The sequence below is a fragment of the Bubalus bubalis genome, chromosome 16, assembly GCF_019923935.1.
Source record: "Bubalus bubalis isolate 160015118507 breed Murrah chromosome 16, NDDB_SH_1, whole genome shotgun sequence".
Lineage (NCBI taxonomy): Eukaryota > Metazoa > Chordata > Mammalia > Artiodactyla > Bovidae > Bubalus > Bubalus bubalis.
The window spans coordinates 41,798,669-41,824,923 of record NC_059172.1 but is presented as its reverse complement, the minus strand read 5'-3'; the positions used below and the strand labels follow the sequence as shown (position 1 = coordinate 41,824,923).

The window sequence follows — 26,255 nt, the reverse complement described above, 5'->3', positions numbered from 1 at the left end:
GAAACTGCCCGCCCCCCACCTCCCACACACACACACCTCATCTCGGTCCAGGGGATGCTGGGCACCTACAACGGGAGGGACCGGTTGGGTAAAGTGGCCGCAGTAGACTCTTGGCTCTCCGAGTCAGTCCCGCTAGCGCCACTCCTCCTCGCCCCCACTGTCCCCGCAGCCCGCTGACGCGGTGGTGGGCAGCTGCGGGAAACGCTGGGGAGCCGCGCGCAGGCTAGGAGCGCTGTGCCGGCCCCGCCCCCCGCCCGTACAGACTGCCCCGCGTGACGTCACGCTCGGGTATAAAAACTGAGGCGCGCGGCTCTCGCTGCGCTGGAGGAGCTCGAGGCTGAGGGCTGCCGTGGAGCGGGGAGCGACGGGGCCGCTGGGCCGCGGTCGCCTCAGCGATGTTTTACTCAGGGCTCCTCACCGAGGGCGGCCGCAAGGAGACAGACATGCGGGAGGCGGCGTCGCTGAGGCAGCAGCGCCGAATGAAGCAGGCCGTGCAGTTCATCCACAAGGACTCGGCCGACCTGCTGCCCTTGGACGGCCTCAAGAAGCTGGGTTCGTCCAAGGACACGGTGAGCCCCCGCGGCCGCACCCGCCTCGGGGACCCCGCGCGAGGCGGCCTGTCACCTTTGCGCTGTAAGGTCTCCTGGGGCCCGCCCTTCGCCGCTTTCACTGAGTCACCAGCCCGGCCCCCTCCTTCTCCAGCGCTGTCCGCTGTCTCTGTAGCTCTGTTGGGGTTTCCTCTCCATCCAGCATCCCCCTGCTTCAGTTTCTCTCGGGATTCCAGAGTAGCTTTTCCAGCTCGCTCTCCCTTCAGCACACCCTCCTCCCTTCTTTCTCCTCTGGAGTAGAAGAGACCCTGCCTTCTTGTCCTCAGCTCCCCTTTCCTTTATTCGTAGTGCCGAGTTTGGTTGCCCGGGCCTTGAGCCTCGCGGCCAGGGTAGCTCCAGCTGCCTCCTAGGCTGCTTGGCCCGTCTTGTGATTCCTAGTGGGTGTGAGGAGGAGAGAACGAAGTGGGAAGGGGGCTTTCTGGGCAGTCACCATATCCAGATCGCTTTTGTTGAATCCATTTCCCCTCTGTGCAAAATCTACTTCTCCTTTTGATTTTGGTCTCATCTACCCTTGACCTTCCAACGGGAGGGGGCGGGGAGAGAAAAAGGGTGACCGTGAAGGTTTCCTGAGCCCCAGACCTCTCTTCATCATTTTCCTCTCCTGCTGCTCCATCACCAAAGAGTGGATAGAGGGAGAAAGCCAGGCTGCTCCCTCTCTTCAACGGCTAATGTGTGGAGCTGGATCTGTGCTGGGTCTCCCGCAGTTCTTTCTTTCTTTTCCTAGCAAGGTTGTGCTTGGCATTAAGAAGGAGAAACTCCAGAACTGGAGGTCTGAGTTCAAAGACCATACTGTCCTCTATCTATAGGGGGGATCTTATAGGGGGATAAAGGTTACTAGTTTAAAGAACTGTATCAAACTCCCCTCCTTAATTCACTGTAGTGGTGCTGCACCAAATTGATGTTGAGTTTTGTACTTTCATCTGGAATTTTCTTGTAGTTTAACTTGTTTTCTTGAAGTTCATAATCACTTTATTCATCTAGGCAATAATTTATGAAGCATTACTTAAATGTCTTTTAAATGAAGTGGATGCTTTGTATAATTTTGCCAGTATTTTTGAGCTTTTGGAATGTTTAATTTGTCAGGGAAGAGGGTATCAGCCTGGACCACTGAAATTGCCATTTCCAGCCACATGTTGGGTATGGACGGCAGAGCTGCTGAATCCACTTCTCTTTTTTAAAAATTTTATCAACTCTAATGAGACATAGATATCAAGATCAGATTTGCCCTCCCCCATTGTGATAGAGAATTATTTTTAGCTATTTATGTGCAGGGGGTGTCTACTCAGTTATCCCGCTATGTTTTTTAAAGAATGTTTTACTCGAACAAGCCACAGGATAGGTAATCTGATTCATGCTAACTTAGAGTGGTGGATAAATGAAATGTATTCTTAGAAAAGAGATGACTGTTTTTCTTCCTTCCTTCCATTTTACAGCAGTCGAAATTCATTTAGGAAATCTGGTACAAATCTTCTTACTTTCAGGCCAAAATAATCCTAGTTCTTGGAAGCCTCAGGAGCCAATAAACAGTAATAGAAAAATAAGTCAAGTGTGGAATTTTCCCCCCTTCATGCTGAATTTAAGATGTTTCACATTTGGTTTTCCTGGGATGTCGAGGAGTTTCCTAGCCCTGAGGAACTGCCTCTCCATTCTTCTGCCAAGCATTCTTTATACTGCTTCATCCTGTGTAGGAAGAATTCCATCTGCTTTTCTGACTCCAGTCTGTCTCAGTTGAGCCACACAGGAGCTGCTAATATGGAACAGGCAGTAGGCCAGAAGGAAGAAACATCCTCAAAGCAGGTTATTGCCATGGATGTGACACACTGCAATTTACTGTGAGACCCTAACCCATGGTTCACAGTTTCTCTCCCCACTGCCCTCCACTGCCAGGGAGCTGATACTCTCTCACTGTTCTCACACCTGGAGTATGCAAGTGATTGCACAGAAGAGTTAGAACCAGTCACAGATGCCGAGGCAGACTGAGATAGGGCTAGGAGAGCTCTGAGTACTGGGGTGAAGTGGCATGCTTAAGCTTTCTTGGACCTTATGCTGCTGCCTCTGAATAATCTTAGAAATAACCTTAGAAGTACTGTGTCACTTGTCTTTATGGATATAGCTGGTGGTATAGACCAGTGTTGACTCAATGTTCTGTCACCGAAGTGAAATTTGGAGGATACCAAAATTGATTAAACAAGTCTATAGTACAAAACAGGCAGATTCTTTACCACCTGAGCCACTACTGAAGCCCAAAATTGATTATATAAGTCTATAGTACAAACTCAATAGAAGTGGGACAAGAAAAGGAAGGGGCGGCACCAGAGGAAGATAGGAGGGAAAGGATGAATTAGTTCTCACTGACTTTGGGGTTTGTGCTAGTGAGAAGATAGGTTGTTTTCTTCATACTGGTGACCTATATTAGAATTATATTGTTGAGTATTCTGAATTATCTACCTTTTACCATGCTGTTTCTATAATATTCACTATTTGAATCCAGCCTGCCAACTTTTGTTTTCTATTGGCAAAGAGCATCCATAGACAGTCAAACATGGTCTTGTTCTCTTGGCCCCAGGGAAGTGCCTTTGCCCTATTCCTGTTTGTGTGTAGTTGGCTGCTGCAAAGTCTACTGTGGAAATTAATCTTATTTCTTATGTCTGACTCTCTTATTTTGTTTGTCCTTTCATCTTGTGCAGTTTGTGTGTGTGTGTATTAGATTAAGAACTAAAATCAGAAATATAAGTGAGTAATATTTTATTTCACTTATTATTATTATTCAAGTTGATGAAGCTAGAAAAAAACCACTCTTGGAACTTTGTGTATTCTAATTTCTTTTTTTTAGCTATCAGATTAATAAATATTCTTCTCATTGAGGTGAAGACTTTTCAACCTTTAAAAATAGTCATGTCATGGTATAATATGCTGTCTTTCTTATATAATAATAGTACTGACCATCAGGGTATATCCTTACTTATTCAGGAATAAAAAGAGAGTTTTGCTTTTTTATCTGTGATTGCTTCTGTGTATAGCCAAGTGCTTTAAGAAAACTCACTAAAATTAAAAGGCTGGGGAAGGAAATAAAGCAAAGCCAACTGACTGTGAAATAACCAGCCCTGTACTCTGAGTATGGATTTACCTGGTGGCTCAGTGGTAAAGAAACTGTCTGCTAATGCAGGAGATGCAGGTTTGATCCTTGGTTGAGAAGATCCCCTGGAAAAGGAAATACTGCAGCCCACTCCAGTATTCTTGCCTGGGAAATCACATGGACAGAGGAGCCTGGTGGGGTGCAGTCCATGGGGTCAAAAAAGAGTCAGACACAGCAGCCACAAGGAATACTCTGAGTATCTGATCCTCCTGATCAGAATCTCTGTCAATGAGGGCAGCCTTGGGTGTTACTCTATATATTAATTTTTCATAATGCCACAAGACATCCATAATGCTGTAGATTTTGATCCAGAGGACTTTGGAGTTTTAGAAGAGGAGCATGAAATAGCAGTATAAATCAGTATCTAATGCAAACTGAAGATTTCCAGAGCCATGATCAAATCCTAATTATAGTAAACATTATTTGAACACTAGCTGCGTTCAGGACAAAGTGCTAGGAGCACACAGAAGAAAACAGCAAAGTTTACCTATACAAGGAGTTTATAGATTGGGGGAAGGATAGGACCAATTGATTTATTTATTCCCCAAATATTTATTGAGCACTTTTTACATGTCAGGCATAATCTAGGTATTGAAGATATAATAGTGAACCAAAACGGGTTTCCTGCCCTCACAGAACTTGCATTCTTGTGGGCGAGAAGGTAGAAAATAAATCAAGTAAATATATACTATATCGCGTTGTAATCAGCGCTATAGAGAAAATAAACCAGGATAAGGGAATAGAGAGTATAATGGCCAGGTAGGATGAAGTAGAGCCTTGCTGTTTTATCTAGGGTGATCGAGGAAGGCATCTCTGGTAAGATGACACTATAGGAGATATTGAAGGAAGTGAGAGAGCAAAATATCTTGGGGAAAAATGTTATAGGCAGAAGGAACAGCCACTGCAAAGGCTCAAACATCATTGTGCTCGATGTGATTGAAGAATTATAAGAAGGCCATTGTGGCCAGAGCAAAATGAGCAAGAGGAAGTGTTAGGAGACAACATCAGAGAGATAGTGCGAGGCCACAGTACTTAGAGCCTTATAGGTCACTGTATAGATATTTAATCTGATAAGGGAAACGGGTGGAAAACTTTTTGCAAAAGGGTGAGATGATGTGACATTTCACAAACCAGACTATTGTGTGGATTAGGCTGTAGGCGGCAAGCATGTAAGCAGGCAGACTAGTTAGGAAGCTGGTTAGTTAGCATTTAGATAGTAATCTAGGTAAAGATGATGGTGCCTCAGAGTAGTGTGCTAGCAGTGAAGAGGACAAGAAAAGACCAGATTCTGGGTTATTTTGAAGACAGAGCTGACAAGTTTAGTTGAGAGTTGGATTAAAGATCTGAAATAAGGAGTAGTCAAGAGTGACGCTAATGTTTTGATCTAGTCATTGGAAGAGTAAAGTTTGTCATACACTGAAATGGCTAAGAGGTGCAAGTTAAGAAATAAGAATCAGGAATTTGATTCTTGAACAAGTTAAGTTTGGGATGTCTATTATTTATTCAAGTGTAGATGTTGAATAGATAGTTCCATGAGAAGATGAATAATACCACCAAGAAGCTTATGCCATGTCAAGATATTACAGTCAATCAACACTAGAGATGTTCAGTGGAATCAGTGACTACTCTGACCTGGTATGACAATCATGATGGAGAACAACATCTGATTAGAGTTTTATCATCCCCTGGAGAGTCAACTGACTGTGATATATAGAGAGGAGGGTGCTTCCAGAGCATGCCCTAAAGAACCTCAGAATAAGAACTTTATAGGTTATCTGGTTGAATTCCCTGCCCCTGTATAAATCCTTTCCTACAATAATGCAGCCCACCAGGGGTAACTGAGAAACTACTGTCTCAGGAATAAGGCTGTTCTCTTTGAAAAAGCATGACTATTGGGTCATAAGGCAAAAGTAGAGACAGAACACAGAAGGCCTGGGGCAATGTGACAGACTGCCTTAGGTAGAGTCCCATGTGATTTTGAGCAGCTGTAATCCCAAGGATAATCTGTGTTTCTATGGTGTAGAAAGGGTCACGTGTTGTATATTCAGCTTGTAAATAAAGAGAAAGCACAGAAATTAGTGCCCCTTTAGATTTCCAAGACCAGATAGAGACATATATATTGGGCTTGAAGTAAGAGTCAGTCAGGAGTCCATGTCTGTCTACAAACTATACATGAGGATGAAAACGGAGTAAGCTGATTTCATGCCCTTTTAATAAAAAAAAAGTGATCAGCTTCAATTTTAAGTTGAACATGAGGGTTTAAAATACATATATACACATACATATAATTATTAACATTTGCATGCTTACTCTATACCTGACACAACGTTAAATGCTTCATATGGACCATCTCATTTCATCCTCACAAAAGCTCTGCAGGGTACTTACTAACTTGAACCCAGCTTTGTCTGACTCCAAAGCATATATATTTTAAACAATACTCTAAGTCAAGAGTTGGCAAACTTTTTCTGTAAAGGACCAGATAGTAATTGTTTTTGGCTTTGCAGGCCAGTCTCTGTCTCAGCTACTCAACTGTGTTGTTATAATGCAGAAGCAGCCATAGATAGTAAACAAATGGGGTTGATTGTGTTCTAATAAAACTTTATTTACAAAAGTACACAACAGGCTGATTTGACTTGTGGGCCATATTTGCTGACCCCTATTTCTGAGTGTTCTATTTTTAAGCTAGAAATCTTGGGTTTCTCCTTTGAGAGTAAATACTACAAAGAAGGCAGACTTCTGTAATTTCTTCTATTTTCCAGTCTGGTCCATCCTATAAAGTGAAGTCGCTCAGTTGTGTCCAACTCTTTGCAACTCCATGGACTGTAGCCTACCAGGCTCCTCGGTCCATGGAATTTTCCAGGCAAGAGTACTAGAGTGGGTTGCCATTTCTTTCTCCAGGGGATCTTCCCTACCCAGGGATCGAACCCAGGTCTCCTGCATTGCAGGCAGACGCTTTACCTTCTGAGTCACCAGGGAAGCCCCATCCTATGGACCACAGAGATCTATTAGACTGATTCTGTGTGGATTCAGTGCAGCATAGGTAAGTGATTGAGAAGGTGACCTTAGAAGTTCTTGTTTAAATCATGATCCCATGGTATCCTGCAGTATAGCCTGCTTCCTCTCAACTCACTTTTCTTCCCACTCTACAGGCTGGTTAGAAGAAATATTTAATATTTAACCTCAGCTGTGCTACCTAGAATACAACACTGCCCACAAGGCTCATTTCCTTCAGAAGCTCCTGGTGGTGATAAAGACCTCACATTTGAGCTTGCCTGCTTAGGATTTAGATGCCTAAATGCTGGTTAAGGTTTAGCAGCCACATTAGCGGAAACAGTAGAGAACCTGGGACTACTTAGGTTAGTAGTTGCCTTGTTGAACTAAAACATAAAGCAGGATCCACATCAGGAAGGTGACTTGATAGTTATGTCCAAAAGGCCACCATAGTATCTGCAGCAGCTATCTGACTAGTGCGGTGCATCTTGAAGGATATCTGGAAAGTAGAAGATAGCCCTTGGAAAGCCAATATTTCAATAGACATAAAATAAACTACTTAAGCAAATTTACAAAGCAACACTCAAGGAGTGGGAATGCAAGTAGTACAAACTATGTAATGTATGAGTATTGAAGGGATTCTGAAAGAAATAACTAGATGATGTTGATCAAGAAAGCTTTCTGAAAAAGTGAAGTGTAGAGATTTGTTCATTCAGTATTAATTCTGAAAGGAAGAACTAGATGATGTTGATCAAGAAAAGTTTTTTGAAAAAGTGAAATATAGATATTTGTCCATCCAGTATTACATCAAGACCTGGAGATATAGCTGTGATCAACACAATCAAGGCCCTTGCCCTTGTGAAATTAATACTCTAGTGGGGGGAGTGAAATAAGAAACAACTAAATAAGCAAAATAATTCTGAACTTACAATTACTACAAAAGAAATAGTGGGATATGTTAGTAAGAGGTGGAGTACCTCCTTTAAATAGTATGGTCAGGGAAGATATTTTTGAGGAAGTAATGTTTGAGCTGAGATTTGAATGATGAGAGCAAGCTAACTATTTGAAGTATTAGGGGGAGGACATTTCAGACAGAGGGAATGGCAGGTGCAAAGGCATTAGAATGGAAAAGGGATTTTGAGTGTATATATAGAATGTATGAGAAGTTGGCAAGACTACAGAAAAGAACTGTGCAAAAAAGCTCCTAATGACCCAGATAACCACAATGGTGTGGTCACTCACCTGGAGCCAGACATCCTGGAGTGTGAGGTCAAGTGGGCCTTAGGAAGCAGTACTATGAACAAAGCTAGTAGAGGTGATGGAATTCCAGCTGAGTTATTTCAAATCCTAAAAGATAATGCTGTTAAAGTACACTCATTGTGCCAGCAAATTTGAAAAACTCAGCAGTGGCCACAGAACTGGAAAAGGTCAGTTTTCATTCCAATCCCAAAGAAAGGCAATGCCAAAGAATGTTCAAACTACCACACAATTGCACTCATTTCACATGCTAGCAAGATTATGCTCAAAATTCTTCAAGATAGGCTTCAGCAGTATGTGAACTGAGGACGTCCAGAAGTACAAGCTGGATTTAGAAAAGGCAGAGGAACCAGAGATCAAATTGCCAACATATGCTGGATCATAGAAAAAGCAAGAGAATTAAAAAAAATCTACTTCTGCTTCATTGACTATGTTAAAGCCTTTGACTGTGTGGATCACAACAAACTGTGGAATATTCTTAATGAAATGGGAATACCAGACCACCTTACCTGCCTTTTGAGAAACCTGTATGCAGAACAAGAAACAACAGTTAGAACTGGACATGGAACTACAACCTGGTTCCAAATTGGGAAAGGAGTAAATCAAGGCTGTATATTTTCACCCTGCTTGTTTAATTTATATGCAGAGTACATCATACGAAATGCCCAGCTAGATGAATCACAAGCTGAAATCAAGATTGCCGGGAGAAGTATCAGCAACCTCAGATATGCAGATGATACCACTCTAATTGCAGAAAGTGAAGAGGAACTAAAAAGCCTCTTGATAAAGGGGAAAGAACAGAGTGAAGAAGTTGGCTTAAAACTCAGCATTCAGAAAACGAAGATCATGGCATCTGGTCCTATCACTTCACGGCAAATAGATGGGGGAAATGTGGAAACTGTCAGATTTCAGGGAAAATATAGAAACTGTCAGATTTTATTTTCGTGGGCTCCAAAATCAATGCCTATGGTGACTGCAGCCGTGAAATTAAAAGTCGCTTCCTCCTTGGAAGAATAGCTATGACAAACCTAGACAGTGTATTAAAAAGCAGAGAGAACACTTTGCCAACAAAGGTCTGTCCAGTCAAAGCTATGGTTTTTCCAGTAGTTGTGTATGGATGTGAAAGTTGGACCATAAGAAGGCTGAGGACCTAAGAATTGATGCTTTTGAACTGTAGTACTGGAGAAGACTTTTGAGAGTCCCTTGGACAGCCAGGAAATCAAACCAGTCAATCCTAAAGGAAATCAACCCTGAATATTCATTGAAAGGATTGATGCTGAAACTGAAGCTCCAATACTTTGGCCACCTGATGTGAAGAACCGACTCATTTGAAAAGACCCTGATGCTGGGAAAGATTGAGGGCAGGAGGAGAAGCGGACGACAGAGGACGAGATGTTGGATGGCATCACTGACTCAGTGGACATGAGTTTGAGCAAACTGTGGGAGATAGTGAAGGCCGAGGAAGCCTGGCATGCTGCAGTTCATGGGGTCACAAAGAGTTGGACACGACTGAGTGACTCAACAACAATAATGGTATGTATGTGGAGGTTGGAGAAATAGACAAGGACCAGATGGTGCTGAGCCCTATAGACCATGGTAAGAAGTTTGAATTTTGTCTGAAGAACAATGGAAAGTCATTGAAGGTCTTTGAAGTAGGGGAATGTATTATCTCACATATTTTTAAAAGCTTGCTCTGGTTGCTATGTAGAGAATGATTTGGAAAAGAGTGAAGGAAGAGGTGGAAGACAAGCCAGGGGGGGCTGTTATAGCACAGATAAGGGATGACAGTGGCTTAGATTAGATTGGAGGTAGTAAAGATGGGGAGAAGTAGATTGATACCAGATAAATTTTGGAGGAAGCAGCAACACTACAGATTGTCCTCAACCTACGATGAGGTTACATCCTTATAAACACATCATATGATGAAAATATTGTTAAGTCAAAAATTCATTTAATATACCTAGCCTATTGGACATCATATTTTAGCCTAGCCTTCCTTAAACATGCTCAGAACACATTACCCTGAAATTGGGCAAAATCATCTAACACAAATCCTATTTTAAAATAAAGTATCAGATATCTCATGTAATTTATTGACTATCACACAGAAAGTAAAAAAAGAGAATGGTTGTATGGGTCCAAAAGAGTTGTAAGTGTATCAGTTGTTAGCCCTTATGATCATGAGGCTAACTGGGAACTTCAGCTTACTGCCTCTGCCCAGTGTCATGAGAGAGTGTTGTGCTGTGTAGCACTAGCCCGGAAAAGATCAGGATTCAAAGTATGTTTTTTACTGAATGTGTATTACTTTGGCACCATCACAAAGTTGAAAAATCAGAAGTTGAACCATTGTAAGTTGGGGACCAACTCGGGATATACTTGGGATGGAAAGTTAGGAAGTTTGATTCTCTTCTGAGAATCAAAAGAATCAAAATGGGTGGGTGGGTAATGGTGCCATTTTACCAGGTTAGTGGAAAGGAAGTAATCCAGAACATTAAAATGGAACAGGACTTTGAAGCTCATACCTCTTTTATTACTGATGAAGAATATGAGACTGATAAAAAAAAGTAATACTTAGAGAGATTAGTGATTTACTCAAGGTAGTATGTGACAAGTGGTCATTTTGCTGAAATAGAAAACCTTCATGGAGGAAATAAAGGTAAGATTGGGAAGCAGGATGAGTTAGTGGAAGGTCTTAAATGCTAAATTGCGTATTTTGTGTTTAATACAGCTGGCAAGAGAACCACTGCAGGAGAAGGAAACCATGATACAATGTTTTAGGAGATTATTTGAACTTAGCTATAACAGCAGAAATGGGGAGGAATCTGTGAGGTGTTAAAACAGCAGAATTTCACTCACCAAGATGAAGATTATGGGAGAAAGCACAAGTTTTGTGGGAAAGATCAGTGGGACAAGTTAAGTTTGAAAGTGCCTGTGAGGTGTCTAAGTGGAGAAGTTCAAAGAGACAGTTGGTTCTATGGATCTGAAACTCAGAAGCAAAGGGGGGCATGAGACAGAGTCATCATCATAAAGGCAGTTATTTACACAATGAAAGTAGGTAAGATTGCCCTTAAATGTTCTGTCAAGTGAGAAGGGGACCCAAGGAGAGCAATGAGGAACACTAACATTTAGGAAATGAGCAGAGGCAAAAGAACCAATAAATGATATAGATGTAGAATAGACAGAAAAGTGGTTTTGGAAGCCAGTGGAGGAGAGTTTCAAGAAAAATGGAATGTTGTTTATTAAAGCATTGTTTCTAATGGCAGATATGTAGAAACAATCTAAATGTCCATTAGTAGTTATGTAAATTGAGGTGTGTTTGTACCACAGACTCAAATGTTTACAGATGATGTACTGTTTTAAAATGCAGAAAGTAGGGCATATGTGAAAAAAAAAATAGGTGCTAAGGGTTTTGGATAATCTGACATTACATCTGCATTGGACTGCAAGGAGATCAAACCAGTCAATCCTAAAGGAAATCAGTCCTGAATGTTCATTGGAAGGACTGATGCTGAAGCTGAAGCTCCAATACTTTGGCCATCTGATGTGAATAACTGACTCATTAGAGAAAACCCTGATGCTGTGAAAGACTGAAGGCAGGAGGAGAAGGGGACGACAGAGGATAAGATGGTTGGATGGTGTCACCAACTTGATGGACATGAGTTTGAGTAAGCTCTGGGTGTTGGTGATGGACAGGGAAGCCTGGCATGCTGCGGCCTATGGGGTCACAAAGAGTTGCACACAAATGAGCGACTGGACTGAACTGAACTGAAGTTATATTATTGGGGTGTGTGGGGGGGTATCAGCATGCATACATGTGTGTGCATATGCACACATGTACATGCACTTTAGTTTTTGCACAATTTGGCAGACAGAGTTAGTTGGCTAAATTAGAAGTAGCCATGTGAATTCTGACCAAGAAGATACAGGCAGAAAACTGCTGAGGGAACTTCTGGGAAAGCTTTTGCTTTCCTGATAAAAAGGATAGATGACAGAGAGTCCCCTCTTCCTTCCTCCTTTTTTGGATGTGGATGAAATGCCTGGAGCTGGGGCACCCATTATAAGACCATGAGGGAATATCCATGAAAATTACAGAAACAATAGCCCTGAAATTGTTAATCAGTTGAATTAATGCCTGCAGCTACCTACCTCCATCTTCTTGTTATATGAGAAGAAAATATACCTCCATTCAAGCCCCATAAAGTTGGTTTTTCTTGTGGCTATATGCTTTCTTAATGTATAGGGTATATTTTTAAAATTTATATTTTATCAAAAATATACATGTATATAATTTAAAACTTTAAAAAATTTTTGAACTGTTCCTTAATTCTCTTATTACTCTCCATCATGTCCCCTCTCCTACTATGCTAATATTGTAATATGTTCAGTTCAGTTCAGTTGCTCAGTCATGTCCAACTCTTTGCGACCGCATGAACCGCAGCACACCAGGCCTCCCTGTCCATCACCAACTCCCAGAGTTTACCCAAACTCATGTCCATTGAGTCGGTGATGCCATCCAACCATCTCATTCTCTGTTGTCCCCTTCTCCTCCTGCCTTCAATCTTTCCCAACATCAGGGTCTTTTCAACATCAGGGTCTTTTCAGCTCTTCTCATCAGGTGGCCAAAATATTGGAGTTTCAGCTTTAACATCAGTTCTTCCAATGAACACCCAGGACTGATCTCCTTTAGGAGGGACTGGTTGGATCTCCTTGCAGTCCAAGGGACTCTCAAGAGTCTTCTCCAACACCACAGTTCAAAAGCATCAATTCTTCAGCACTCAGCTTTCTTTATAGTCCAACTCTCACATCCATATATGACTACTGGAAAAAAACATAGCCTTGACTAGATGGACCATTGTTGGCAAAGTACTGTCTCTGCTTTTTAATATGCTATCTAGGTCAGTCATAACTTTCCTTCCAAGGAGTAAGCATCTTTTAATTTCATGGCTGCAATCACCATCTGCAGTGATTTTGGAGCCCAAAAAAACAAAGTCTGTCACTGTTTCCCCATCTATTTGCCATGAAGTGATGGGACCAGATGCCATGATCTTAGTTTTCTGAATGTTGAGCTTTAAGCAAACTTTTTCACTCTCCTCTTTCACTTTCATCAAGAGGCTCTAGTTCTTCACTTTCTGCCATAAGGGTGGTGTCATCTGCATATCTGAGGTTATTGATATTTCTCCCAGCAGTCTTGATTCCAACTTGTGTTTCTTCCAGCCCAGCATTTCTCATGATGTACTCTGCACAGAAGTTAAATAAGTAGGGTGACAATATACAACCTTGAGGTACTCCTTTCCCTATTTGGAACCAGTCTGTTGTTCCATGTCCAGTTCTAACTGTTGCTTCCTGACCTGCATATAGGTTTCTCAAGAGGCAGGTCAGGTGGTCTGGTATTCCCATCTCCTTCAGGATTTTCCACAGTTTATTGTGATCCTCATAGTTAAAGGCTTTGGCATAGTCAATAAAGCAGAAATAGATGTTTTTCTGGAACTCTCTTGCTTTTTCCATGATCCAGCGGATGTTGGCAATTTGATCTCTGGTTCCTCTGCTTTTTCTAAAACCAGCTTGAACATCTGGAAGTTCATGGTTCACGTGTTGCTGAAGCCTGGTTTGGAGAATTTTGAGCATTACTTTACTGGTGTGTGAGATGAGTACAATTGTGCAGTAGTTTCAGCATTCTTTGGCATTTCCTTTGTTAGGGATTGGAATGAAAACTGACCTTTTCCAGCCCTGTGGCCACTGCCGAGTTTTCCAAATTTGCTGGCATATTGAGTGCAGCACTTTCACAGCATCATCTTTCAGGATTTGAAATAGCCCAAGTGGAATTCCATCACCTCTACTAGCTTTGTTCATAGTGATGCTTTCTAAGACACACTTGACTTCACATTCCAGGATGTCTGGCTCTAGGTGAGTGATCACACCATCATGATTATCTGGGTCATGAAGATCTTTTTTGTACAGTTCTTCTGTGTATTCTTGCTACCTCTTCTTAATATCTTCTGCTTCTGTTAGGTCCCTACCATTTCTGTCCTTTATTGTGCCCATCTTTGCATGAAATGTTCCCTTGATATCTCTAATTTTCTTGAAGAGATCTTTAGTCTTTCCCATTCTATTGTTTTATTTCTTTGCACTGATTGCTGAGGAAGGCTTTCTTATCTCTCCTTGCTATTCTTTGGAACTCTACATTCGAATGGGTATATCTTTCCTTTTTCCTTTGCTTTTTGCTTCTCTTCTTTTCACAGCTATTTGTAAGGCCTCCTCAGACAGCCATTTTGCTTTTTTGCATTTCTTTTTCTTGGGGATGGTCTTGATCCCTGTCTCTTTTACAATGTCACGAACTTCCGTCCATAGTTCATCAGGCGCTCTGTCTATCAGATCTAGTCCCTTAAATCTATTTCTCACTTCCACTGTATAGTCGTTAGGGATTTGATTTAGGTTGTACCTGAATGGTCTAATGGTTTTCCCTACTTTCTTCAATTTCAGTCTGAATTTGGCAATAAGGAGTTCATGATCTGAGCCCCAGTCAGCGCCCGGTCTTGTTGACTGTATAGAGCTTCTCCATCTTTGGCTGCAAAGAATATAATCAATCTGATTTTGATATTGACCATCTGGTGATGTCCATGTGTAGAGTCTTCTCTTGTGTTGTTGGAAGAGGGTGTTTACTATGAACAGTGCATTCCGTTGGCAGAACTCTATTAGCCTTTGCCCTGCTTCATTCTGTACTCCAAGGCCAATTTTGCCTGTTACTCCAGGTGTTTCTTGACTTCCTACTTTTGCCTTCCAGGCCCCTATAATGAAAAGGACATTTTTTTTGGGTGTCAATTCTAGAAGGTCTTGTAGGTCTTCATAGAACTGTTCAACTTCAGCTTCTTCAGCATTACTGGTTGGGGCATAGACTTGGATTACTGAGATATTGAATGGTTTGCTTTGGAAATGAACAGAGATCATTCTGTTGTTTTTGAGACTGCATCCAAGTACTGCATTTTAGACTCTTTTGTTGACTATGATGGCTACTCCATTTCTTCTAAGGGATTCTTGCACACAGTATTAGATATAATGGTCATCTGAGTTAAATTCACCCATTCCAGTCCATTTGAGTTCGCTGATTCCTAAAGTGTCAACGTTCACTCTTGCCATCTCCTGTTTGATCACTTCCAATTTGCCTTGATTCATGGACCTAACATTCCAGGTTCCTATGCAATATTTCTCTTTACAGCATTGGACCTTGCTTCCATCACTGTCTTTAAGCTTCCATTATTACCATTGAGTAGTTGTATGTAATTCTGATTCCTAATCCTTTGTGTTTGAATCTTCTTTTTCTCTCTAAAAACTTTTGGAATCTTTGTCATCCATGATATTCCAAAAATTCTTAATTGTGTGAAATCTTGGTGTGGATCTTTTATCTTTCATTATGCAAGGCTCCATGTGAACCCTTTCAATCTGTAAGCTCATATCTTTCAGTTCTGGTGTAGTAGGGTGCTCCACCCTCATCCTCAGCTGTTGTAGGAATCTGTTCTAAGCCTAGCCAAACTATCAACCAACCAAAATCTTTTGATTTACTCTTACAAAAAAGAATAAAGTATTGGCATTCTTCCCAGTTGTCTGGGTCAAGTAGGAGTCCCATGCAGGCTTTATATTAATCTCTTTCCAGCTCTAATTGTACCCTCCAACTGTAGTTTCTAATATCTCTAAGATTCATCAGCTTTCCCAGGGTTTTTAAGTAGGAAAACTGCGTTTACAGCTAGACCCCCAAGTATCAGTTCAGTTCAGTTGCTCAGTCATATCTGACTCTTTGCAACCCCATGGACTGCAGCACGCCAGGCTTCCCTGTCCATCACCAACTCCCGTAGCTTACTCACACTGATGTCCATCGAGTCTGTGATGCCATCCAACCATCTCATCCTCTGTCATCCCCTTCTCCTCCTGCCTTCAATCTTTCCCAGCATCAGGATCTTTCCAATGAGTCAGTTCTTCGCATCAGGTAGCCGAAGTATTGGAGTTTCAGCATCAGTCCTTCCAATGAATATTCAGGACTGATTTCCTTTAGGATTTACTGATTTATCTCCTTGCAGTCCAAGGGACTCTCAAGATTCTTCCCCAACACCACAGTTCAAAAGCATCAATTCTTTGGTGCTTGGCTTTCTTTATAGTCCAACTCTCACATCCATACATGACTACTGGAAAAATCCTAGCTTTGACTAGACAGACCTTTGTTGGCAAAGTAATGTCTCTGCTTTTTAATATGCATATATATGCTTTATACCCCCAAGTATAAAATAATTCAAATATAATAATTTATTGTTTTAAAAGTAACAGTTCTAGTGGAAAGGTCAACAAGATAGCCCTCTTCCATGTAGTCATTTGGGGACTCAGGCTGATGGTGGCTTTTTATCTTAAACATGTTACCTCCAGGAAGGTTACCCTAGGGGTCATCTCCATTTCAGCCAGTCAGAATAGGAGAAGAGTATGGAGGAGTGTGCACAGGAGAGTTTTATGAGCCAAGCCTAGAAGAGGTGTGTGTCACTTTTCCTCACATTCTGCTTGCCAAACTCAGTCATACGGCCTTATCTAACAACAGGAAAGACTGGGAAACATAATCTACGTATCTGTCCAGAAAGAAGAGGAAATCATGGATAGCTGGTGGCCTCTGCTACTCTAGTGTTCCATGAAGTAGAATGGTGTGAAGAATTTAGCTTTCTCTAGTCTAGTCATTTACCAGTTTTTGGTCTGTTTTTTAGATTCCAAGATTTTGTCAATGTCTCTTTTGTTGTTGTTTACTATTCTTTTTGTGAAAGGTTTAGGCCTTTCTAACTCCTTGACTATCATTTTAGTGAAATTTTGGTTGGGAGCAGAGGTAAATGTGCAGTTACATTGTCATTTAAAACATGAGGCCATAATTAATTGACTACAGAGAAGCATCTCTGAGATTCATATGAGTTTATTGGCTGTGAATTTTCAACTCCTGAACTGTACTGTGAATACTTTTAGTTATAAAAATAAATGAAAATAATTATATGTACTGACATGGAAAAATGCCTTTCATATATTAAAATTTTTTTTTTTAATTTAGAAGAGTATTATGATGTGATCCTATTTTTATTTATGTTTGTAAATGCATTAAAATTTGGGGGGACTTCCCTGGTGGTGGTTGAAATTGTGCATTCTCAATTCAAGGGGCACAGGTTCAATCTCTGGTTTGGGAACTAAGATCTCACATGGAACTAAGCAAAAAAAGGAAGGGTATTCTTCTAAATTTGATGGTTGTCGTTTGTAGGGAGTGGAACTAAGAAGGGTGAGGTGCTGAGGAAGCTTTCCCTTTTAATTGTATATGCTTTAGTGATATTTGAATATTTTACATTGAACATGTGTTATGCTTAAACCTTTTTTGGTTACTAAACAAAGGAATAGTCACCAGGGCCAAATGCCCTAGAGAATGAAGGCTGAAAAATGTCTATCAGATTTGGAAATTAGGAGATCATTATTGGTATTGTGGGATCATAAGTGATTTCAGTGAAAAAATATAGAATGTCAGGAAATAGAATAGTGATTTCAACCTTTATTAAAGGCCAATTAAGACAAGGGTGTGATTAGATTGGGCTTCCCAGGTGGTGCTAGTGGTAAAAACCTGACTGCCAATGCAGGTTCAATCCCTGGGTTGGGAAGACCTCCTGGAGGAGGGCATGACAGCTCACTCCAGTATTCTTGACTAGAGAATCCCATGGACAGAGGAGACTGGCGGGATACAGTCTATAGGGTGGCAAAGAGTTGGACAGGACTGAATGACTTAGCACATGATTAGGTTAGGATGTGGCATTGAAGAGACAGGGTCTGGAGTTCTGTGGAGTTTTCTCCCCAGTATATGAGAACTTGGAGTGTGTATTAATATATAGGCTGTGGAGAAGGGGTCTAGGAGGAATAATCAGAAGAGAGATGACTCAAGGGAAATGATTTCAGAACCTTCCTCATTTGCCTCATCTGTCCGATGATTAGACTCCTCTCAAGATTTAGAGTATCCAGGTAAAGTGGTATTCAGCAAGACCACTGTAGAAGGAAAGCCACAAACTTTAGGTTAGGAGGGCCTATGTTAGACAGCCTTTGAAGTCCCTTTCAGTCTTCAGTTCTACAAATCCAACTTATCTGAGTTGGTTCTGCTAAGCATGGATCTGACAGAAACAAACACCTGCTTTCATATAAATCTAGGCTTATTAGTGAAAGAGATAAGAACGAAGAATTTCTGTTTCTTTTGCAGAGCAAAGCATTCTCCCAGGGTCAAATTGGGAAATCTGACAAAGTTAGCACTTCCTGTAGCTCCTTATCAAGTTAAGAATCCCTCATTTTCATTTAAATGCACCCCCCTCCTTTTCCCAAGGATGCTAATTTAGAATCTGCCTTGCCAAGAATCAGTGTATTTTGGGAATCTATTTCTTCGCCTCACCAGGGTTACAGTGAGTCATGGCTCTGACTCCTTTCTTCCTCAGTAATTTGTGAGATGGTGGATAATGAAGACTTCTCCAATTCTACCCCCTTGCTAGGGAATGTTCTAGGCTCTGGGCTTCTAGGAGTGACTCTCTTCCCTTTAGAATTGAAATGCCATCTAGAATGTGTCACGAAGATACTTAGGATAAGGCTTTATCCTCTGAGGGATTTTAAGTATTATTGTAAACTGGGAATAATGTGCTCCTGTAGAGATTTCACAGGTCAAATGACTTCAAGAAGTGGCTTACACTTTCTGGAGGCCACTTGGAGTAGAAAGAGTAGAACATAGTTCTATCTACCCTAGTAACTCTCCTAAGCACTATCAAAGAGCACACTTGAATTCACATTCCTTATTCTGCTTCCTAACATTATGTGTCCTGGCATGGATATAAGGTCTAATTAAGCCCCCTACTTCTTGGTCAGTTTCTGCCCCCTTTATACTCCACTTAAGAGTGGCCCATTAAGAGAGAGAATGGATAACAAGCATATGGCAGGAGAAGCCTTATGCTTCTTGAAGTCCAGGGGATAATGGTAAGGATGATTCTCATGGCTTCTGCCAGGTTCTAATGTGTATCTCCTAAGAGGGTTATTCAGCAGGTATAACCTGTCTTCCCACCTCATCCACCCCATTGGATGACTCAACCAACAGGAGAGAGCCAAGTCACTAAGGCATATGCATTTGAGTCCAAAAGATAAAGACTGTGAGGAAGTGAGACTTGAAATAGAAGTATACAGAACTCCTGAAAACCAGTGCTAAGAAGGTTTCTTTGGCCTGTGAGAATTAGCTGCCCTTACTTATAAGTCCTCTGGAAAGATATATTTATCCCACATAGACTAAAGCCACTTTTCTCCTGAAATGTTCTTGTAAGGGAAGGGAAGGCAGCAAGCCCAGGTAGTACAAATCACAAGAGTCCCTTACTTTTCTTTAGCCATGGAATACTGGCCCTGTTCACATTTCCCAGAATCCCATATTGCTTTTTCATTTGAGGTTGGTCTACTGTTCTGATAGTTCCTGCTCTGATAATACTCATGAAATCTGTACTTGAGGGAAGAATAAATAAGAGGCAAAGGTGGAACTCCGTTATGTGAGACTCCTTCATTATTTCCATGGCACCTGGGAGACAATAGGGGAAGGGGAACATGGCCTGTCACTAAGAAGCCTCTGCTTTCTGTTCCCCAAGCAACCTCATAACATTCTGCAGAGGCGCCTCATGGAAACCAACCTATCTAAGCTCCGAAGCAGTCGTGTCCCTTGGGCCTCCAAGACCAACAAATTCAATCAGGCCAAGTCTGAGGGGCTGAAGAAGTCTGAGGATGATGACATGATTTTGGTTTCTTGCCAGGTAAAGTTCTGATAATAACTTTTCCAGGTTTTCTGCAGAGTAGGATTCAGGTCTAATAAGATCCCAATAATGGGGCCCTTTCCTCCAAATTGTATAGAATGTGGATGTTATCATGGAATTCATAAATGAGTTTTAAGGGGGCACTCTGTGCATCACTGGAAGTGTATGCAGTATTTTGTATGCATGTTCATCCTTTATGAGGAAAAGGACTAAATGTTTCATCAGATTTACAAAGGGATATGTGATACACACACACACAATTAAAAGCCACTTTGTGTATACAAGGAAACATCCCAAAGTCCTTTGGGATCCTCTGTCAGCTCTACAATCAGCAGGAAAAAGAACCCCTCAAAGGAGACACCATAATGGATACAGATGGGACACTATCCTCCATAAATGTGAGGATGCTCTCCAACCCTGCCTTTCATGTGACATCTTGCTGCTTGCTCTTTGGATTTCTCTTCCTTTTTGCATCTCTGGCTTCTGTTGAACAGTATATTTTCTCTCCACAGTGTGCTGGAAAGGATGTGAAAGCCTTGGTTGACACAGGCTGTCAATATAATCTCATCTCTTCAGCCTGTGTGGACAGACTGGGGTAAGTAGCCCCTTGTACTAGAAGTCAGATGCTATATGCTCTTTGCTTGAATTTATTTTGAAGTTCAGGCTTTCCATTAAAACAGAAACTGTTAGTCACTCAGTCATGTCTGACTCTTAGCAACGCCATGAACTGTAGCCAACCAGGCTCCTCTGTTCATGGGATTCTCCAGGCAAGAATACTGGAGTGGTTTGCCATGCCCCCCTCAAGGGGACCTTCCCTACCTACCCAGGGATTGAACCCAGGTCTTCCACATTGCAGGCAGATTCTTTACCATCTGAGCCGCCAGGGAAGCATTATCTCCCATCAGTTGAGTTTTGAACAAAGACCTTTGGGCTCTGGAATGAGAGAATATGAAATCCTTGACTCATTGCATGCCATGCCCTGATCCTGATTTGTGCCCTTCCCAGACAGCAAATTAAAAAGAGCTGCCCTGTAGGTATAGCCCAGAGAAGTAAAATCAGGGATGTGGTTGACCTTGGCTTACTTGGAGTTCTGGAGGTCACCCTGCCTGTCCCAAGAAGCATCAGTCAGACCGTGGAATAGAGCTATTGGGCCTGAACCATCACAGGTGTGATTAGTGTCTTTCCTTTCTGCAAATAACATGTAAAATCAGATCTTACTGCTGCCCCTGCTGTGGACTGGATGTGAGGCAGACACCTCATATATTGAATATATTAAGTTCTCTAAAAGCTGGAATTGGGTTCTCCCTCTTTTTTAGTCAGAGAAAGGCATTTTGTATCTTTCCTCCTTTTCACTCAATCCGTTCTTTCATTCTCTTTCTTCTTCCTTTTCTTTTCTTCAGAATACCAGGTGGGCCCTGAGGTCTAGCCCAGAATTGGGAGGATCAGTCCAATATCTTTTTCCACTTCTCTAGCTCTGAGTACAACAAAGCATCCCCCAGCCCAGATCTCTGTATTGAAACAATGACTAGAGTAGATGTAATGGCCCATTTTAAGCTACTTTAAAAAATATTCTTGTTCTTAGGCAGGACTTGCACAAATCTTGATTTGTATATCAGTGACTTCTGCCCACAGGACCTGTTCCTTCTCGTTTCTACCTTCTCACCCCTCACCGCGGACTCTTTGCAGCTGGCTCTATGGGTTTTGTGCATTGCTATTTAGGGTGGTGGGGGAGTCCAAAGACACAAGTGCTCCTGTGGGAAGAATCCTGAGCCTTTTTATGCAGTGAAGAGATGAGCTATAGTGCAACATGATGTTTCCAGAAAGACTAATAGTGTCCTGGTGCATAATTAGGCAGTAGACTGCCATGATTCCAGAGGAGTTAATAACCATCTATAAAACTGCAATTATTTTCCTTTTGCATAGGCTGTAACACCAAAAGAGAGAAAATGGAGTAAAGCAGAAATATCGGCACAGAGAGTCCATAATTAAGTATTTATCCACCAACTCATAATAGCTCGGATGCTGGCTGTTCCAACCAGCTTACATAACTGTGTGAAACCTTGGTGCTGTTCTTTCCTTTCTCTTCTAGACAGACAAGTTAAATTAACTAGGAATTAACCAATATCAATGCACTCAGCAAGTAAGTACCTACCTCTACCAACCTTATAGCCTAAGACTAAGTGAAGAAGATAGACTAAAACAAACAAAGAGAAAATTAGACATTGAACAAAGCATCTTCTAAAATTGGGACTAATCTGTCCACTCTGAGATCTTTACCCACAGATGTGTAAAAGGCTCTGCTAAGTCACTACAGTCGTGTCCGACCCTGTGTGACCCCATAGACAGCAGCCCACCAGGCGCCCCCGTCCCTGGGATTCTCCAGGCAAGAACACTGGAGTGGGTTGCCATTTCCTTCTCCAATGTGTGAAAGTGAAAAGTGAAAGGGAAGTCGCTCAGTCGTGTCCTGACTCTTTGCGACCCCATGGACTGCAGCCTACCAGGCTCCTCCGCCCATGGGATTTTCCAGGCAAGAACACTGGAGTGGGTTGCCATTTCCTTCTCCAATGTGTGAAAGTGAAAAGTGAAAGGGAAGTCGCTCAGTCGTGTCCTGACTCTTTGTGACCCCATGGACCGCAGCCTACCAGACTCCTCCGCCCATGGGATTTTCCAGGCAAGAGTACTGGAGTGGGGTGCCATTGCCTTCTCCGTGTAAAAAGCTATGTTAACTAAACTGCCTTGCACATAGGTGGGGATGTTTGAATGCAGAAAAGGATTCTCTGAGTGTGTCCCACGAGTGCAGATAGTGACATAGCTTTCTAGAACAGGAGCTAAATCTTTATATATATTTTTATATACCCCCTGGCATGTTTAGGATAAAGTGCTCAAACAAGAAATGTAGGCTAACATTTTCTTTTGATAAATTAACCCAGGAAATCCCTGGAATATTCCAGCTGTGTGTCAGAAGGTAGGCATTGCCAGATTCCATCAGAAACCTCTGCCAAGGGGATTCTGGTATTTGCTCTCTGGTGCAGACTCAAGGAGCATGTCAGATCTCACAAGCATGAAGGAGAGAGGCTTTCTCTACCCCGGCATCTGAAAGTTGTGGGCCAGATTGAGCACCTGGTGATCACACTGGGCTCCCTCCGCCTGGACTGCCCAGCAGCTGTGGTTGGTGAGTTGAATTGGGGACTGCGCCTGTGGACCCCTAAGGTAAACCCTCTCCGTCCTTCCACCAAACCCTCATGGGATCTCAGGCCTGTAAGTACTGACTTCTTCAAAACCCCAGGTTTCCACTTTTTTGTACTATAAACCTTGTCCCAGTTTTTGCCTTCCAAAGTACCAGATGGGCCTTGAGCTACATTCAAGACATGTTGAAAATCACTCAGAGAATAAAAAATTTCAAGGGGTAACAAAACAAAAATTTCTGTGTGCCAGTAAAAGTGGCTCCTGAGAACTTTCCATGGGCTAGTTAGAGGTAGAGGGCAAGATCCTCTTACTCCTTTGCCATAAATCCCATCATAACTTCTCACCAACTCCTGTATTTTCTCTCATGTACTCTATTCCCCACTACTCTAAGTTCCTGGTTTTTGTCCAAAGGCCTTTCTTTGTCCTTTAAAGTTAAGAAGACCTGGGTTTGAATCTTGACTCTACCACCTTTTGTCATTCAATCGTGTCTGACTCTTTGAGACCCTATGGACTGTAGCCCACCGGGCTCCTCTGTCGGATTTTCCAGGCAAGAATACTGGAGTAGGTTGCCATTTCCTTCTCCAGGGTATCTTCTCAGCCCAAGGATTGAACCTGGGTCTCCTGCATTGCAGGTGGATTCTTTACCACCTGATCCACCAGGGAAGCTCAAATTATAATGATCTGGGGCAAATTACTTAATATAAGAAACTCAAGTCTGCAGACTTCTCCAGCAGGCGAGAGGCAGTCCACATGGACCCGTGGCAGGAAGCAGGTTGCTTGGCCTGCAGAGGGGCACCGCGACGGTACTTGGACCCTGGTGGCTCCAAGTGCGGTGGGCGGGGTAATAGCAGCTTCTCATAGGATTCAGAAGCAAGCCATGTATTTTGATGTGGCTTGTTGCTGCTTTGAAGGGTTTCTGAACAATTTATGAGCAAAAATGGTGTTTTAAAGTTTGCCATTTTAGTGAATTATGGGATGTAAGATGGAAATACTTGTGAGGAGGCAAGGGGAGTGACAAAAATGTGGCCATCAGTAGAAAGTGAGTGGCTTTCATGGATGCAGCAGCAGCTTATGGCAGGAGATTAAGACTGTGCTTTCAGGAATCATCTTTATAGTTCACTGCTAGAGAATTTTTCTTGAGTGGGTATTGTACTCTTATTGTACCCATAAGCCACGAGGGAGAGGTACAGTGTTCCTTACTGAGTGTGAAGCCAATTCTTGGTAGTGTGTTTTTTCTTTGTAACTGCCATTGGTTATTGATGATCTATTTTCTAATTATCTGGGAAAGTAAAAAAAAAAAGGGTCATGTGAGTGGCTTTGTATGAAAATAAAAAAGAGAGAAATGCTTGCTGCTAAGTCACTTCAGTCGTGTCCAACTCTGTGCGACCCCATAGACGGCAGCCCACCAGGCTCCCCCGCCCCTGGGATTCTCCAGGCAAGAACACTGGAGTGGGTTGCCATTTCCTTCTCCAATGCATGAAAGTGAAAAGTGAAAGTGAAGTCACTCAGTCATGTCCGACTCTCCACGGCCCCATGGACTGCAGCCTACCAGGCTCCTCCATCCATGGGATTTTCCAGGCAAAAGTACTGGAGTGGGGTGCCATTGCCTTCTCCTAGAGTAATGCTTAGTAGATGTTTATTAGATGGATGGGAGAGAGGGAAGTTGTATAGAACCTAAAGGTGATAAGGCTGATTTCTAAACAACATGGGAATGGTTAAATCCTAGGTGTTTGTTTGTTTGTTTTCCTTATTAGAGGATAATGAGAAGAACTTGTCTCTTGGTCTGCAGACTCTCCGATCCTTGAAGGTATGATTGGTTCTATAACCCACTGGTACCTTTTGCCTGAGGTGAGGGTTCTCTTACACAGTGAAATCATTGACAGTAACCAGTGATCCTGTTTTGTTTTCAGTGCATCATAAACTTGGATAAGCACCGGCTGATCATGGGAAAGACAGACAAGGAAGAAATCCCTTTTGTGGAGACAATTTCCTTGAATGAAGATAAGTGAGTGCCAGAATGGGTCAGGTCAAGTCAAATCCATTTGTCATTAACTGGAGGGGTTCTCACACAGGATATTGGATTGTATCCTGCTTTTGACTTTCAATCACATAACAATGACACCCCTCCTCACCCCCAGAGTTCACAATCCCACACAATTCTGTAGCCCGTGTTTCAGAATGAGTAGTGATTGATATTGCATAGTGTGGTGGAGGAAGTGAGTAGCTTTTAAACTAATATTGTACGTGCCTTCAGCCTAATTTCTTTGAAGTTGGTATCATTTCTTCCATTTCTTTCTCATTTCAGCACTTCAGAAGCCTAACTACAGCCTACAGCATGTCTGCACGTGTGCACACACACCAGGTTGACAGATTGAAAAAACTGGGTTTGAACCAAATGCAGCAGCAACTTGCTGTGGACCAAGTCCTACCCTCTAGTAGAAGCTCCAGGGGCTCATTCCCTCCCAGACCTCTCTAGACTTTAGTCTGTGCTTAGAGATCTTGTCTGGTTATAGCCATTGTTTTTTACTCCTTTGACCACTTAATTTATAGATCTTTTTGACACTGCCAGGTCTCACTTATGGCCTATTTCTCTGCTTCTTAAAGGAATTTGCTTTTATTAGTCAAATATAGGGGCTGCCGGGTTCTATTTCTCCTCAGATAACTTGCTGCTTCTCCTAGAGCTAACATATGTAATAAACAGAAACCTGACCTTTACTTCTTATGCAGAATACCTATGGCTCTGAATTAGAATCTCTTCTAATTCATTTGTTGATTTCTCAAGTATGAATTGAACTGAAAGAACTCAGAGAGATGGGCTAGTCCAACCCTTTCATTTAAAGGACCAGAGAGGCAAGTGAATTGTCTAAGCTCATATACTGTCAGTGGCAGAGGGCACCTAGAACTCAGACCAGACAAGCCAAAGCCAAGGCCATGTTCATTTTCATTTGTGGCTTCAAGCCTTGAGAGGAGGATGAAGAGGTAAGGGTTTGTAAAAAGGCAGGGTAGGGGAAGGATATGCTTTGGGGATGGATGCCAGAGGACCTGGATAGCCCTCCCTCCTGTGTGCTACGCCCACTAAAAGTTCCCTGACCCAAGCTGTCACATTTAGGTGCTTATCTTTATGCCTAAAAGCCACAGGTATAAAGATGAATGAGGTGGCTCCTCACCTTGAACTTCTTGGAGGGGAGAAGGAGGAAGGAATCACAGACAGAAGTACATTAACCACTCTCAGATGGAATTGAAGGCTTCAGTAAATAA

The 26,255-nt window shown here is 42.2% G+C and overlaps 1 protein-coding gene and 1 pseudogene across 1 annotated transcript; both read left to right on the top strand.

The window, feature by feature from the left end:
• The first annotated feature begins 298 nt into the window (after nt 1-298).
• NRIP3 (nuclear receptor interacting protein 3) lies at nt 299-25,712 on the top strand. Its single transcript, XM_006051590.4, has 7 exons — nt 299-569; nt 19,650-19,811; nt 20,324-20,406; nt 22,844-22,983; nt 24,752-24,804; nt 24,908-25,002; nt 25,303-25,712. Exons 1-7 carry the CDS (start codon nt 396-398, stop codon nt 25,316-25,318), a joined length of 723 nt encoding a protein of 240 aa, XP_006051652.2. The 5' UTR covers nt 299-395; the 3' UTR covers nt 25,319-25,712.
• Nucleotides 24,082-24,313, top strand: LOC112579756 (annotated as a pseudogene).
• Nucleotides 25,713-26,255: the final 543 nt, after the last annotated feature.